Source organism: Cannabis sativa, chromosome X, assembly GCF_029168945.1.
Source record: "Cannabis sativa cultivar Pink pepper isolate KNU-18-1 chromosome X, ASM2916894v1, whole genome shotgun sequence".
Classification (NCBI taxonomy): domain Eukaryota; kingdom Viridiplantae; phylum Streptophyta; class Magnoliopsida; order Rosales; family Cannabaceae; genus Cannabis; species Cannabis sativa.
In genome coordinates this window covers 11,560,505-11,575,382 of record NC_083610.1, presented here as the reverse complement: position 1 = coordinate 11,575,382, position 14,878 = coordinate 11,560,505, and the positions used below count along the sequence as shown (strand labels likewise).

The 14,878-nt window shown below is 32.1% G+C and overlaps 1 protein-coding gene across 1 annotated transcript; it reads left to right on the top strand.

The window, feature by feature from the left end:
- The first annotated feature begins 1,819 nt into the window (after window positions 1-1,819).
- Window positions 1,820-4,686, top strand: LOC115708125 (uncharacterized). The gene is made up of 6 exons (XM_030636327.2): window positions 1,820-2,531; window positions 2,888-3,075; window positions 3,355-3,595; window positions 3,710-3,795; window positions 3,875-3,966; window positions 4,051-4,686. Exons 1-6 carry the CDS (start codon window positions 2,199-2,201, stop codon window positions 4,335-4,337), a joined length of 1,227 nt encoding a protein of 408 aa, XP_030492187.1. The 5' UTR covers window positions 1,820-2,198; the 3' UTR covers window positions 4,338-4,686.
- Window positions 4,687-14,878: the final 10,192 nt, after the last annotated feature.

Here is a 14,878-nt window from a genome sequence, read left to right as displayed (position 1 = left end):
CTGCTGCTGGGAATTAGGCGAAGATGTCGCTGGCTCCTTGTTGAGTCCAGCGGTCATTGCCTTGGGGTGCACGTGAATGCCAGCTGCTTCCATGACTTTTTGCATGGCCAACATCACTTCCTGCATTTTCTGGTTTTGCGCTTTCTGAGCTTCGATCTCGGCTTCGTGATCGATAGCTTTTTGTCTAAGAAGCACCAGTTCTGAGTAACTACCTTCGTCATAGGCATACTCGTCGAGGTTTCCCTCGTAGTCATCATCGGGGACTATTTCTTCTTCCTCGGACTCCTCTGCTGCTCTTGAGGCTACATCTTCCTCGTTTGGGTCTTGAGCGTCTTCCAGAGGGCGAGACTAACGAGTACTTCTTGTCTCCACCATTTTTGTGAAGTCAAATGCTTGTTTTGTAGCAGCTTTCTTCAGCTCTCAATGAAAGCACCAAAATGTTGACCGAGGTTTTCGGCAACTAATGAAATATGATTATACTATTGAGCTGTAAGAAAGTGAGAGAAGGATTTTTACGTGGTTGGGGCGTTAATGAGCCTTAGTCCACGAGTCTTTGTTATTTATGGATGTATTTAATACAGATTTTATACTTTGGAGAATGTCACCATTATAAATACAGAGAATGTTCTTGGTGAGTATTTACTCTTCTTGCTCATATGCAGCCTAAGATTCTCGACCCCATTTAATGAGCTTTGAGGGGGTATTTATAGTGTTTTAGTGGGGTAATCCCTAGAATTGCTCTTACAAGTGTATCTGTAAGTATCCATAAAGTTGGGTGTTCCCAATGAATATACCATGAGTAATGCATGGTCAAATCCCTAGGTGCTGTAGGGTTTTTATGAGGAATGTCCTTTTTGCCTAGTGATTGATGTGACTCTTCGCAGTGTAGCCATCGCTAGACTTAAATGATCATTACTGTGGCGCTGCTGGTTGGAGGTTGTGCCGTCAGACTTTATTGCGTGTTGCAGTCCCAACACGCTTCCTCCCATGCAACATTAAATGCGACTTGATGGCTCAGGAGAAGCCTGACACCTCACGGAGAGGCTTTATGCTATGCGAGCTTCCGGGAGAACCTTGCACTCCGGGTGCCTCCTCCGGGACCTATGCCCAGGATGTTTCCTAGCGGCATACAAAGACTTAGCGAATATTTATAAATTATCTGATCCACGTGTCCCTGTCCGGTTGGTCCACGTATATTGGGCGAAATCAGGGGCAACAATATGGTAAAAGATAATATAAATAATAAATAGTATAAGGGTCATTTTTCTACAAATTTTGAAATAAGAATACTTACTAACATAGTCATATAATTCAAATAAACTTATATTAAAAAAAATAATAATAATTCAAAATAAAAAATAATAAAAATTTTAATTTTTAATTATTAATATTATTTTATTTTTTTAAAAAAATAAATATCATTAAATATTATTATAATATGTATAAAATTTTAATTGCATACAAGCAGTCTTATCGTAAAAATATACACCTTATATCATAATAACCACATTATCTAAAATCAATGGTCTTGCCCTATATATGTATATAAGATAGTTTATTTCTATAAAAGAATCTTATAATAAATATACTTGTCCTATCATAGTCTTGCCCTATATATATATAAGATAGTTTATTTCTATAAGAGAATCTTATAATAAATATACTTGTATATATTAATTTTGGTGTGAAACAATTGAAGTTTGAAACTCTCATTTTAAAAATTTCTTACTCTTACAATTTTACAATACATTTTTAAGAATTTTTACAAAATATGCCATAACTACTTTAAGTTTAGTAGCACAAATGAATCAATTAATTAAAAAGAGAGAGAGCGAAATTCCAAAAGCATTTAAAATAAAAGGGCCAGATGGTAATTTCAGATAGAGAAGAGGTTCAAAGCTAGGCGTTGATTTTTTATGTTTTTGTTTGGACCAAACCAAAGAAGACTTTCTCCTCATTTGAAGAAGCAATAATAAGTACACATATTTTGATCTCTCATCTTCTTCTTTCAAAATCCAGAAAATTCAGGACCAAAAACCTTTATTACACTTTGACCCCTGAACTTCTACTAATTTACTTTCTAAAACCCTTGATACTTGCAACACCCCGTGGAAAATATTCAACATTTCTCAACAATTGCAACCCATAACTTGTGCTTAATTCTGTTTTGACCCCTAATTCTCACTCTTCTCCCACCAATGTCCAATTCTGGAGGTTTCTCCTTGACTCGATATCGGGGCACCGAACGGTTCTACAATCCACCGGCGGTTCGGAGATATCATGAGTTGCAAAAGAAGCTTCAGCCATCGCCGCGGAGGCAGTTCTCTAAGTCGTTGAAGTATGAAACCCAACTCGACTCGTCTGATGCTGAGACTCGGACTGACTCCGATGAGTCGACATTGTCGAGGCCTAACTCAGTTTCTTTGCCTTCTTCTTCGTCTTCTTCTTCTTCACCAGACGTTGCTTCGTCTAATTTGGATCGTATCATTGAATCGGTAACTCCATATGTTAAAGCTCAAATCTTCTCTGAGGTAAGCTTAAATCTTATGGTTGTTGAAGAAAAATAATCAAAAAAATGTTCTTATTTTGACTTCAATTTCAGTAATCTAATAGGAAAGTATGTGGGTGTAAAGAATTATGCTTTAATTGCAGTTTAGAATTGCTTGTTTGCTGGGAACATCAATACAAGAAAAAAAACTCAAAGTTTGATAATTGAATTGAGTAAAGTAATTTTAAGTGAAGCCCATTAGTTAGTATTAGTAATAACCATATAGATTAAGGTATAAGAAGATGTAAAGAAGTTGTTAGTTTGAATATGTATCCAATTCTTTCTTATGAATTCAGGAATATTCCATATAGATGACTTGGTTCATTTCTGAGTTCACAGGCAAGAATGAGAGGATGGAGAGCTCAAGAAGCATTTTACTGTCTTGGGGATCTGTGGGAAGCGTTTAGGGAATGGAGTGTATATGGGGTGGGTGTGCCTTTGTTACTGAATGGATGTGATTCAGTTAAGCAATACTATGTTCCATATTTATCAGGGATACAATTGTATGTGGATCCACAAAGGTTGAGGTGAGCCTATTTGTAACCTCTTTCTTTGCATTGTTAAAGTCACATGATAATACTGAGATGTAAAATCTGGTTTATGTACTCTCTAATAGTAAATTTTGCTGTTGTTGTGTCACCTCTTTATGGGAATTGATTCTGCTTCTTACTCTTGTGGTGACAAGATAATATGTTATTGTTTCTCTACAATGTGATCTGACTGTGTTGTTACTAGGCTCTTGACTCTGTCATTTGTTTGGTGAAATGTTTGAATTGATATACTGACATGATGCGTGATGCTCATAGTGATGCTGGAAGTGGCAACCGTGAAGCAGAAAGGCGAGCAACTGGTGTTGTTCATGGAGGACAGGGTCGGCACAACCTCACGAACTTGAATACGCAGATGTTGAATGGACTTAGTTTGAGAGATCCACCTCCTTTGAGTCCATCAAGTAATGAAACTAAGGCTTATAACTCACCAGGAGAACCTGTATATGAATACCTTGAAAGTGAATCACCATATGTTCGTAAACCTTTATATGATCAGGTAAGTCTATTTTTTTGGAGTTTTATGTATTGATTTCTGCATAATTCTTTTTTTTTTCCTGATATGATATTATGCTTGTGCCTCTAATTCTGCTTTGATTGCCAACTGTATCAGGTTTTGAATCTTGCATCTAAATTCCCTGGGCTCAACGTGTACAAAAGCTGTGATATATTGCCTGCTAGTTGGCTCTCTGTTGCATGGTAAGATCTAGTTTTTAGTTCTTGTTGAATATTCACTATGTTAATTTTAGAAAATAGATTAATTTCAAATTGGATGTAGGTACCCAATATACAGAATACCTGTTGGCCCAACTCTACAAAGTCTCGAGGCATCTTTTCTTACATTCCATCCTTTATCAACGCATTCTTCAGGTACATATTTCCCTCACTCTATTCCTCATCTTATTTGCTTTCAAAGGAGCAAAAATTTACTAAATCCATTTATGAACGTTACAGGCAAAAATCAACCACGGTTGCATCCTGCTGCCAGCGCCAAGAAGGGAGACACTTCAAAAATCTCTTTGCCCATTTTTGGTCTTGCTTCCTACAAGTTAAAAGATTCAATTTTTTCACCTGGGGAATCCGAGGAACAGCGGCAGGCAAGAACCTTGCTGCTGGATGCTAAGAATTGGCTGCAGCGCTTGGATGTCAAACTTCCTGACTGGGAATTTTTTCAATCCCGCAATAAGTTCGTATCTTCTGAAGTTCATTTATTAAACAACACAAAGGAGTCCAGTTGCTGAGTTGTTAAATGAAATGTGTTCATGCGTACTACAAAAACAGCTCGATTTTCAGCCTTCGTTTTTCAAATACTTGTGTATGTTTTTCTCCATGGAAGAAGCATTTGATAGACACAAGAGAATAGGAGATTCGTGAGGCTGCCTAGCATTGTTGGAAGGATATAGTGTGGCAGTTGTATATGGGCATTAAAAAAGTGAATATGATTAGCAAGCTATATGGTCTCATCATATTACCAAGTAATGAGACATTGTTTCCTAATTTGTTGCGTATCCATGATTCTGGCCTTAACAAATATTTGACATAAATGACAGTATATATATATTCATAAGAATCTGATAGCGGCTTTCATGATCTTCAAGCTCTATAATAAACCTTTGTCTTATTTATTTATTTAGTTTGTTTGAGATGATTCCAGTAAAGAATTTATGAGGAAGCACATATGAGCAATGTCTTTTACTCAAGGTTTACAACTGCATTAATACTGAAGATAGAATAGAGGTCTATAAAAGGAATAAGATTTTTCCCAAAAAAAAAAACAAAAAAGATTTTTCTAGTGATGATTATAGTTGAGGATTTCGAAAGATATAGGAGTTCAAAAGGGCAAAAGTCTAACAATACAAATTGAATAAAGGGAAGAGTGAAAATATAATTGAGCTATGTATTGTGTAATAATTTTTAGTGAAAATTACATTATAGTACTTGGTAATAAAGTTACACAAATATGGCATTCATAAGTTTACTAATTTCTTGTGGTATTCTTTTACATTTAAATTTTTTTATGGTATTTGATATGTTACATTTTTGTAAATCTAATATCCAAACTCATATTTTATTATTTTTATTTTTAGCTTTATTGATTTTATTTTTTTTAGTTTATTTTGCATTTACATTTGAGAAATTTACATGGTACACTAACTTTTGCTAATTTTTTACAAAAATACTGCCTGGCGGTATTTTTTTTTTACTTTTTTACTGTATTTTTTTTATAAGTTTCATACTGCAGTATACTGTGTTAAGTTTTCATTGGTGTTCTACTAGTGTTTTGTAGTTGTTCTACTATTGTTTTGAGTTGTTCTACTTTGTGTTTTACTGGTGTCTTATAAAAACACAGTATTTTTTTTTTAAAAAAAATCGTGTGATAGTATTTTTGTAAAAGTTAACCCAAATTACAGTATTTTTGTAAAAATTAATCCAAATTACAGTATTTTTTGTAAATTTCCCTTGCATTTTAAGGTTTTTATTTCTCTATCTTTTTCTTCTACTCTAATATTTTTAGTGGGTTTTGTATTTGCTTGGAGTATTATTTGATTATGGGGTAAGTTGAAAAATGCCTCTTTTATTCATCAATTAATCAAATTTACCTCTAATTTTATATTTATTTGAAACATACCTCTTTTTATATGTATTGTACCCAAAATATCCTTACATAAGAGAATCACATGGAGAGTATCTTGAAGTGACAGGGGTAAAATTGGTACAATGTTTAAAAAAAGAGGTAAAAATGATAGAATTTAAAAAAGAAGGTAAAACTAAAAGAGGACAATATAAAAAGGGTATAGAGTACAATTTCCTCTTTGATTATTAGAGTGTATAATATTAACTCACCTCTTTTTGTTGTTTTATATATATAATTTCTCTCCCTTTTCTGTTTTTTTTATAGCTTTTATTGTGTTTTTGTCCTTTTAATTTTTTTTTTCTTTTTGGTTCTAGTTTTTGATTCTCTTTGTTATTTTTGCTCCGTATTGTATGTTCGAGAATGCAGTTAACAAAAATAAAAAATTAACCAAAATAGAGAATGAAGTTTAAAGTTTGGTTATTAGGTATTGATATAAAATTTATATGTTCGAAACTGGATTTTAAAGTTAGTATTGTTTTAAAGTTTGGTTATTAGGCATTGTGTATTTTTCATTATGTTGTTGATGAAATTGAATTTTTTTTTCTGCCTCTTTTAATGGAATAATTTTTTTTTTTTTAATATTGATGAACTGATTGTTAAAATTAGTATCGTTTTTAGATTATAATTTTTTTTATCATCTTGTTGACGAAACTTTTTTTTTTCGCTTCTTTTAATGTTGATGAAATTATCATTTTTGGATTATAATTTTTTGCAATGTATTTTTTTTAGTATGATGTTGATGAAACTGATTTTTTTTTTCTTTTTTCTGGTGCTTTTAGTGAAATAATTAGTTTATTTTAATGTTAATGAAACTATAATTTTTAAAGTTGGTCATTTTTAAATTATTTTTTTTTATGAAACTTGTTTTAGTTTGTGATTCCCTTGGAGATATTTACCCTATGTTGAATGCTTAAATCAACTATGATTTTTGATCAAGCAAAAAAGAGATTAAATGCCAAAATAGAGTATGAAGTTAGAAATTGGGGTATTAGGAATTTATGTAAATTTATATGTTGAAAACTGATTTTATAGTCGGTGTCATTTTTAAATTATATTTTTTGCATTGTATTTTTTTTTATTATGTTGTTGATAAATTTGGTTTTAGTTTCTGATTCCCTTTGTTATCTTTATCCCACTTTGTATGCGTAAATCAACTTTGATTTCTTAGAAAGCAAATAAAAGATTGAATTCTAAAGAATGAAGTTAGAAGTTTAGTTATTAGATATTCATAGAGAGTTTATACATTCGAAATTGGTTTTCAAAGTTTGTATCGTTTTTAGATTATAATTTTTTGCATAATATTTTTTTATTATGTTGTTGATGAAATTGATTTTTTTTTCTGTTACTTTTAATGAAATAATTAGTTTATCCAATTAAGGGTGCACAAAGTATGGGCCAAACCATTCAACCAGGTCAAAACCCATTTTTTGTAGTAAAGGGTTATATTAAGAGTAGGCCATGGCTCATTGGGTTGTAAAGCGATAGACCATATAATTATGGGTTGGTTATGGGTTGGACACATTTTAACTCTTTATAACCCAAACCAACCCATATCTTGAAAGATGTTTCAAATTTGAGACAACATTCATATATAAAATATATTTTACATCTACAAAATATATACAAATATATATTTTACGTTTTTATACATAAATAAATTATATTGTGAATTAACCAAAATACATCACTAACATGTAGTCTATAGTTACCCTACTACTTCTACCAACAAGCCTAATGTGAGAATCAATCACTATTATTAATTTTGCTACTCACACAATGATACCCCTACTACCTTAATTTTTTTTAAAGTACTATATTACACACACACACACACACACACACACACACATATATGTATCTTTTTTTTTAAATGTATGCACTAGGTTGAATAATTTTATCCTGTTTGTAACATAAATATTAAAGTTTAAAATATTCATCTCAACCCAATGAACCCAACCCAACCCACCCCCTATATTATTGTACTAAGTAGGGTTGGGTTGTACAATAAAAAATTTGAATGGTTTATAGCTTATCCAAACCGCAATCATTGGGTTGGCTTATTAAAATACCTCTAACCCAGCCAACCCAGGCCATGAACATGCCTAATCCAATGATAAAAAAATATAGTGTAAAATTATTTTCTAATAACCATATTCTAAGTTGCAGCAATAATATCATCGGATTTGACACAAAAACAATATTTCTGGAATCTTTTGTTTGTAATGAAAACATGAATCATCAGTCTCGTACACTTATTCATTTAATAATTTCATAGGGTTCACAGATTCAAAACTAATATTATAGGGTTTACATTATTCATAGGTTTGAAACTGGTCTAACAGGTTTTTAGAGTTTTGAAACTAGTTTCATAGGTCTTAAGGGTTTTGTAATGGGATTGATCTGTTTTATGATGATTTTAAGTTTCTTTTTATTATTTTGTTTCTAAATTCAAAACTGGTTTTCACACTTATATTTTGTTTTTAGAATATTGTTGTGCATTGTATGATGTTTTAATTATATTTGTAGGATTTTTTTTATATTTTTTTTTTGTGTGTATGTGTTTTCTATTTTGTTAACTAAAGAAATTAATTTCAATTATCTTCAATATTTCTCATTTATGTTTTGTTTTCATAATCTTCATCGTTGTTTGATACAATTAATTTTTATTTGGTTTTTAAAATGTTCATTGTTGTTGTAAGATGAAACTAGTTTCAATTTATTTTTTGTATTTTGTTCAGATAGAATATGATTCCTCCAATAAAGATGCAATGAAAGATGTCGCTAAAAATTCAAGTGCTGACTTTGAGAAAAAACTTCCTTTAAATAAATTAAAAATTCTTAGGAAAGTTATTTACAAGAAAAAAAAAAGTAAATGTGATCCAAATTTTAAGGATTTATCTTTGATATGATTTTTTTTTGAACTATATTAATTTGTTTTAATTTATCTTCTTATGTATGTTTAATTTTTTTAGTTAATTGTACTAGATAATCAATTTTCCTTGTTTAATTGTTAGTATGTTGTTTTACGTAATGACCCCTTGCCCGTTGTCTGTAGTTATGGTGCAATGTGGATGTTTCCATATACCTTTGAGAATGTCATTGTATCTATGATAAAATGCATGACTTGTATCATGAGGGTGTAGGGGGTGAGGGTATACCCGTAGACCAACCCTTTGGGGGTAAGCGGTAATAATATATACTCCCTAGACTAACTTGGCACGTGGGTGCGTGGTGATTGTTAGGCTATTTTTAGCCTAAGTTTTGGATCACATTTTATAGTTATTTTTCTTCTTTATTATTGTTTTTGGAATAGAATTACGCTTGTTTTCTTTGGTTTCAGGTTTCAACACTTGGAATGTATAAATTGGACAAATTTCGGAAAACAGTGATCTATAAAATAGAGAAAATTTTGAAAGAGAATAAAGCTGAAACTTCAAGCCTAAATTCGACTATGTTCTGATCATATTTTGGAAAAAGTCAAAACATAAAAGTTTTAGATCTCTTTCTTATCTTTCCAACGCATCTTGAATCAGCCCATTTGGAGTTCGTATGAGAAAGTTATGCCCATTTTACTAAAAGATGTCGAAGCTGAAAATTCCATCTCGCCGCGGCGAGAATTCCATGGCCGCGGCTAGAAAGTCTGGGCAGAAATGTGGTTTTTTGATGCACTTTTGGCCGCGGCGAGACCATTTTTGGCCGCGGCGAGCGTCCGTACGGTCAGGGGTATTTTTGTCCGACGAACCCTAAAAGTTAGATATAAATAGAAAACTGCGATTGGAAGTCAAGGGGAGCGATTTGGAACCCTAAAACACAGCTGAGAGCGGCAGGAAGAGCGTAGAGATTCAAGTGAAGATCCAGAATTCACCCTTAAACAGTTCTTTTCTTTATTCCTCTTTAATTTATTAATGTTGAATATTGTTATAGGAATGGTTATGGATTTGTTTCTGAACTAAATTTCCCATTTAGGGAGGATGATGATTGTTGTTTAATGTTTTCCTAGTTAATGTTTAATTACCATTCCTCAATTCTTGTGTGTGTGAAATTATCTTAATTTGTGTTTAATTTCATGTTTAAGATTGATCACCTTGTGCATGCTCTATGATCTCAATTCAAAATCTGAAAAGTGAGAATTGAGAATGCTAAAATTAAGATAATCGATGTTCTATGTGAAACGAAAGTATTTACATGACTTATGTGACGAGTAGATTATTGCTTAATGCTGATTTCATGTTAGTTTAATTAAGGAATTAATTAGATAACATGTGATTTAGAATCTAGAAGATCTGAAAGGAGCTAGGTTATTTTATAATCTGTCATTCACCCCAAGAATAGGATAGTATTAATCATTAACAATTTGGGTAAACAACAACAGGATTCTCCTCCCTATTGTCTCATCTTGCTCAACTTTAAACTGTGTTATTAAGTTTTCTGAATTTCTTTCAAATTTTACTGTTTTTAAACCATAATTACTTTTGATTTACCGAATAGAATCATAAGTATAATTTAGTGGTACTTAATCCAATTCCCTGTGGGATCGACCTCACCTGTGTGAGATTTACTACTTGATTGCGTATACTTGCGTAGCGTTTAAAAATATAGCAACAAGTTTTTGGCGCCGTTGCCGGGGAATTGTATAAAGATTGATATTACATAAAATTATACTAACTTCTACTTTGGTTCTTTTTGCTTATTTCTAATCTATTTCTTTTAGATTAATTTTTGTAATATTATTAAAAATTAAATTTTGTTCTAATTTGGTTTTACTTTTTAGTTTTAGTATTAATTTTGTTGTTTCAAATTTTTATCTTTTTAGTATTAATTTAGTTTTATTTTTCTTTTAATTTTACTAATGTGTTACTTATGAGTTTGACCTGCAAGATAAATCCAGATGTTATATCTTGAGGATTTTGCCCAACAACACAATGAACCATTCTATTCTGCTTGGAGGAGATTTAAAGAGCTTGGAGAGAGATGTTATCCCACTTTCTCAAGTGGATGTTTTACGTGGCTCTTTTATAATGGACTTAATAATGAAACAAGAAGCTGGGTTGATTATGGAGCAGAGGCAACTGGAGCACCTCTATTAATGAGAGACTATGATGTAATAAATCTGTTGAATAACATGGCAGATTTTGATTATGACTGGCATTGGGATCCATCACTTCAGGGTTGGAGTCACCAATACCCACCTTATTGCCCAAATTCTTCTCAACAATCTGAAAAAGAGGAACAACTACTAGCACTTATGCAATCACTTCCAGGAGAGATTAATCGCTTAACAGACATGATGAGATCCTTATGTGATAATTTAGTGGCTCATGATTTAGAATGTAATAACTCAAATAATGAAAGTTATGAGAGTTATTGCTACAATGAAGAAGGGTCATTATTTGAATACAAGGAAGATAATGAGCCTACAATTGAAGATCAAGATCCTTGTGAAGAGGAACTCATTGAATATGAAATCACAAGTGAGGGTATGGATAGCCAAGTGGAGAGTGAGCAACAAGAAGAAGGGTTGTTAGATGAAAGTGTAGAAACTGTGACATTGGAGGATGAAGAAGAACATGGCATCATTGATTCGACTTCATCAATGATATTGACTAATAAACCACCAATGAATTCATATATTTCATCAACACCATATTATATCCTCTACAAGCTACAAAAGGCATCTCCCCAAGCTCATCATTCAAAGTCTTATGTTGTTGGTGCTGATTTTGGTTCAAACTCATCACTTGCCAAGCTTGAAGGCAAGTACAACAACAATTTTCAAGTTGTCTTGCATGACGCTTATTACGGGCGTCAACCGCTTATTGATGTGACACTCAGGTAAGTTTCCTTTCCTTTTTCTTTAATGTCACATTGGGGACAATGTGCATCTTTAGTTTGGGGGGAGAGATTTAATTTTTTTTTTCAGTTTTTCAGTTTATGTTTTCGTTTTTTTTAGTTTAGTTTTTGTTTTTGTTAGTGTCATGTGTTGATAACTGAGCTGGAATATTGATTGACTTACTGTTATTCACTTGTGCAATGGATTGAAATCTTAACTGTGTGCTTGAGTCATAACTTTTTGAATTGAATTAGATGTGTATTAGAAGGTTGTTCATTTAGACTTAAAACATTTGTTTTTGACGCATATCACTTGTGTTCTATTTGGATTGTGGAATGATTTGGCTTGACATGGAATAGAATTTGTTTGACATACTCTCTTGAAGCGAAATTCTTGTTGATTTTTGTTTGGAAAATGATTTAGGCAAATTTTCTTTGGATCGACTGAGCCTTCCAAGCCTACCTAAAAAAATTTTATCCTTAGTATACTCAAAGTTGAGCCTTAGCCTATTCTAAAAAAAATTTCACCACTTAACTAAGCTGAATTCGTTATCTTTAACTACTTTTACCCTCAACATACCTTATTATGCCATAAGCTTTTAAGCAAGTTTGGGGGGGATAAATTATTGTAAGTGGGGGAATAATTTTTGCAGTAAGAGATTAAAAAAAAAATTAAATAGTTGTCACGTGTTGTGCCTCTATTGAAAAAAAGAGAAAGAAGAAAAAAAAGAGAAAAATGACATGTGATAATTTCTTCTTGAGAATCAAATGTGACAATGAGGTAGGCACATAGGAAAAAATATGCAATCTCTTACTATCTTATTTGGGATGAAAGAATGGATAAGTGTGGGTACTTGTTTGGTATAATTGTGCTTATGGTATAATGTAACCTAAATGACTTCTCATCTACCCGTTTTGCCTAAGCCATGCTATTATTACCGAAAAAAAGACCTTTTGATTCCGAGCAAGAATTGTCAACATTAGTGGAGAGAGGTATGTCATCCAAACTTATTGAACATGGGTTAGCGGAATGTTGGAAAGTGTAGAATGGTTGTGATATGAATGTCAAAAGCGATGTTTTGTGCCTGTATGAATTACTTACTTCTGAATTATGCATCCAAGTTAGTTCGTAGAGTTATTGAGTTGAAATTCTGGTTATTGATTTGCTTGAAGTTGTGCAGGTGGTAGTGGTAGTTCAATCATTGGAATGTTTAGTTATCTATTGCATTGTTTTTTTTTCTTTAGTTTAGTTGAGTTTTAGCTTTACTCGGGGGCGAGTAAAGATTCAGTTTGGGGGAATTTGTTAGGCTATTTTTAGCCTAAGTTTTGGATCACATTTTATAGTTATTTTTCTTCTTTATTATTGTTTTTGGAATAGAATTACGCTTGTTTTCTTTGGTTTCAGGTTTCAACACTTGGAATGTATAAATTGGACAAATTTCGGAAAACAGTGATCTATAAAATAGAGAAAATTTTGAAAGAGAATAAAGCTGAAACTTCAAGCCTAAATTCGACTATGTTCTGATCATATTTTGGAAAAAGTCAAAACATAAAAGTTTTAGATCTCTTTCTTATCTTTCCAACGCATCTTGAATCAGCCCATTTGGAGTTCGTATGAGAAAGTTATGCCCATTTTACTAAAAGATGTCGAAGCTGAAAATTCCATCTCGCCGCGGCGAGAATTCCATGGCCGCGGCTAGAAAGTCTGGGCAGAAATGTGGTTTTTTGATGCACTTTTGGCCGCGGCGAGACCATTTTTGGCCGCGGCGAGCGTCCGTACGGTCAGGGGTATTTTTGTCCGACGAACCCTAAAAGTTAGATATAAATAGAAAACTGCGATTGGAAGTCAAGGGGAGCGATTTGGAACCCTAAAACACAGCTGAGAGCGGCAGGAAGAGCGTAGAGATTCAAGTGAAGATCCAGAATTCACCCTTAAACAGTTCTTTTCTTTATTCCTCTTTAATTTATTAATGTTGAATATTGTTATAGGAATGGTTATGGATTTGTTTCTGAACTAAATTTCCCATTTAGGGAGGATGATGATTGTTGTTTAATGTTTTCCTAGTTAATGTTTAATTACCATTCCTCAATTCTTGTGTGTGTGAAATTATCTTAATTTGTGTTTAATTTCATGTTTAAGATTGATCACCTTGTGCATGCTCTATGATCTCAATTCAAAATCTGAAAAGTGAGAATTGAGAATGCTAAAATTAAGATAATCGATGTTCTATGTGAAACGAAAGTATTTACATGACTTATGTGACGAGTAGATTATTGCTTAATGCTGATTTCATGTTAGTTTAATTAAGGAATTAATTAGATAACATGTGATTTAGAATCTAGAAGATCTGAAAGGAGCTAGGTTATTTTATAATCTGTCATTCACCCCAAGAATAGGATAGTATTAATCATTAACAATTTGGGTAAACAACAACAGGATTCTCCTCCCTATTGTCTCATCTTGCTCAACTTTAAACTGTGTTATTAAGTTTTCTGAATTTCTTTCAAATTTTACTGTTTTTAAACCATAATTACTTTTGATTTACCGAATAGAATCATAAGTATAATTTAGTGGTACTTAATCCAATTCCCTGTGGGATCGACCTCACCTGTGTGAGATTTACTACTTGATTGCGTATACTTGCGTAGCGTTTAAAAATATAGCAACAGTGATTGTTCATTTCGCTTACGAAGGTGTTAGTCCATCATTTTTCCTTCTCGGAGACGTCCACCTTACTCAAGCTAGGGATAAGGGTGACTGTATGACTTTCACTCTAACGGTCAGACCACCCTTCATGATTAACGGTCATGACTTTACATATTCTTCATTAATTTAGTCTCGATATTTTTGTGCCACGTGTTGCTACTCTTGACACGTCATCGTCGTTAAAATTTGGATAAACATATAGAATTATTACAATTGTATATATATAGTATATTAGCATGTTTGATGTGTGTATTCTATTAAATTTTTTTAAAGAAATTTATAATAATCTATGTACTATACGGTAGTGATTTTTTAAAACTGTAAAAAAAAAATGTGATATTTAAAAATAAATATACAGTTATTTATAAATTAATGAAGTGGTTTAATTAATAGCATAAGTGTAATAAAATGATAATATTATGACTAAATATTAAGTAAAAATAAACATTGTTTAAAGATGAATAACAACAAAGATTTTAATCAATCCTAGTTTAAATATATTACATTCAAGACTACAATATTACAATGAAATTACCCAATTAGAACAAACTATTAAATGCCCTACAAATTAGGCATTTTTTAAATTCTTCACCTTAAAAAAAAAAAAAAAT

Bases quoted from the DNA above. Each gene is read 5' to 3' on its own strand.
- LOC115708125 (XM_030636327.2), top strand. From the start codon at position 2,199: ATGTCCAATTCTGGAGGTTTCTCCTTGACTCGATATCGGGGCACCGAA. The intron at 3,076-3,354 runs GTGAGCCTATTT...TGATGCTCATAG, and splicing joins GTGGATCCACAAAGGTTGAG to TGATGCTGGAAGTGGCAACC. The intron at 3,796-3,874 runs GTAAGATCTAGT...AATTGGATGTAG, and splicing joins AGTTGGCTCTCTGTTGCATG to GTACCCAATATACAGAATAC.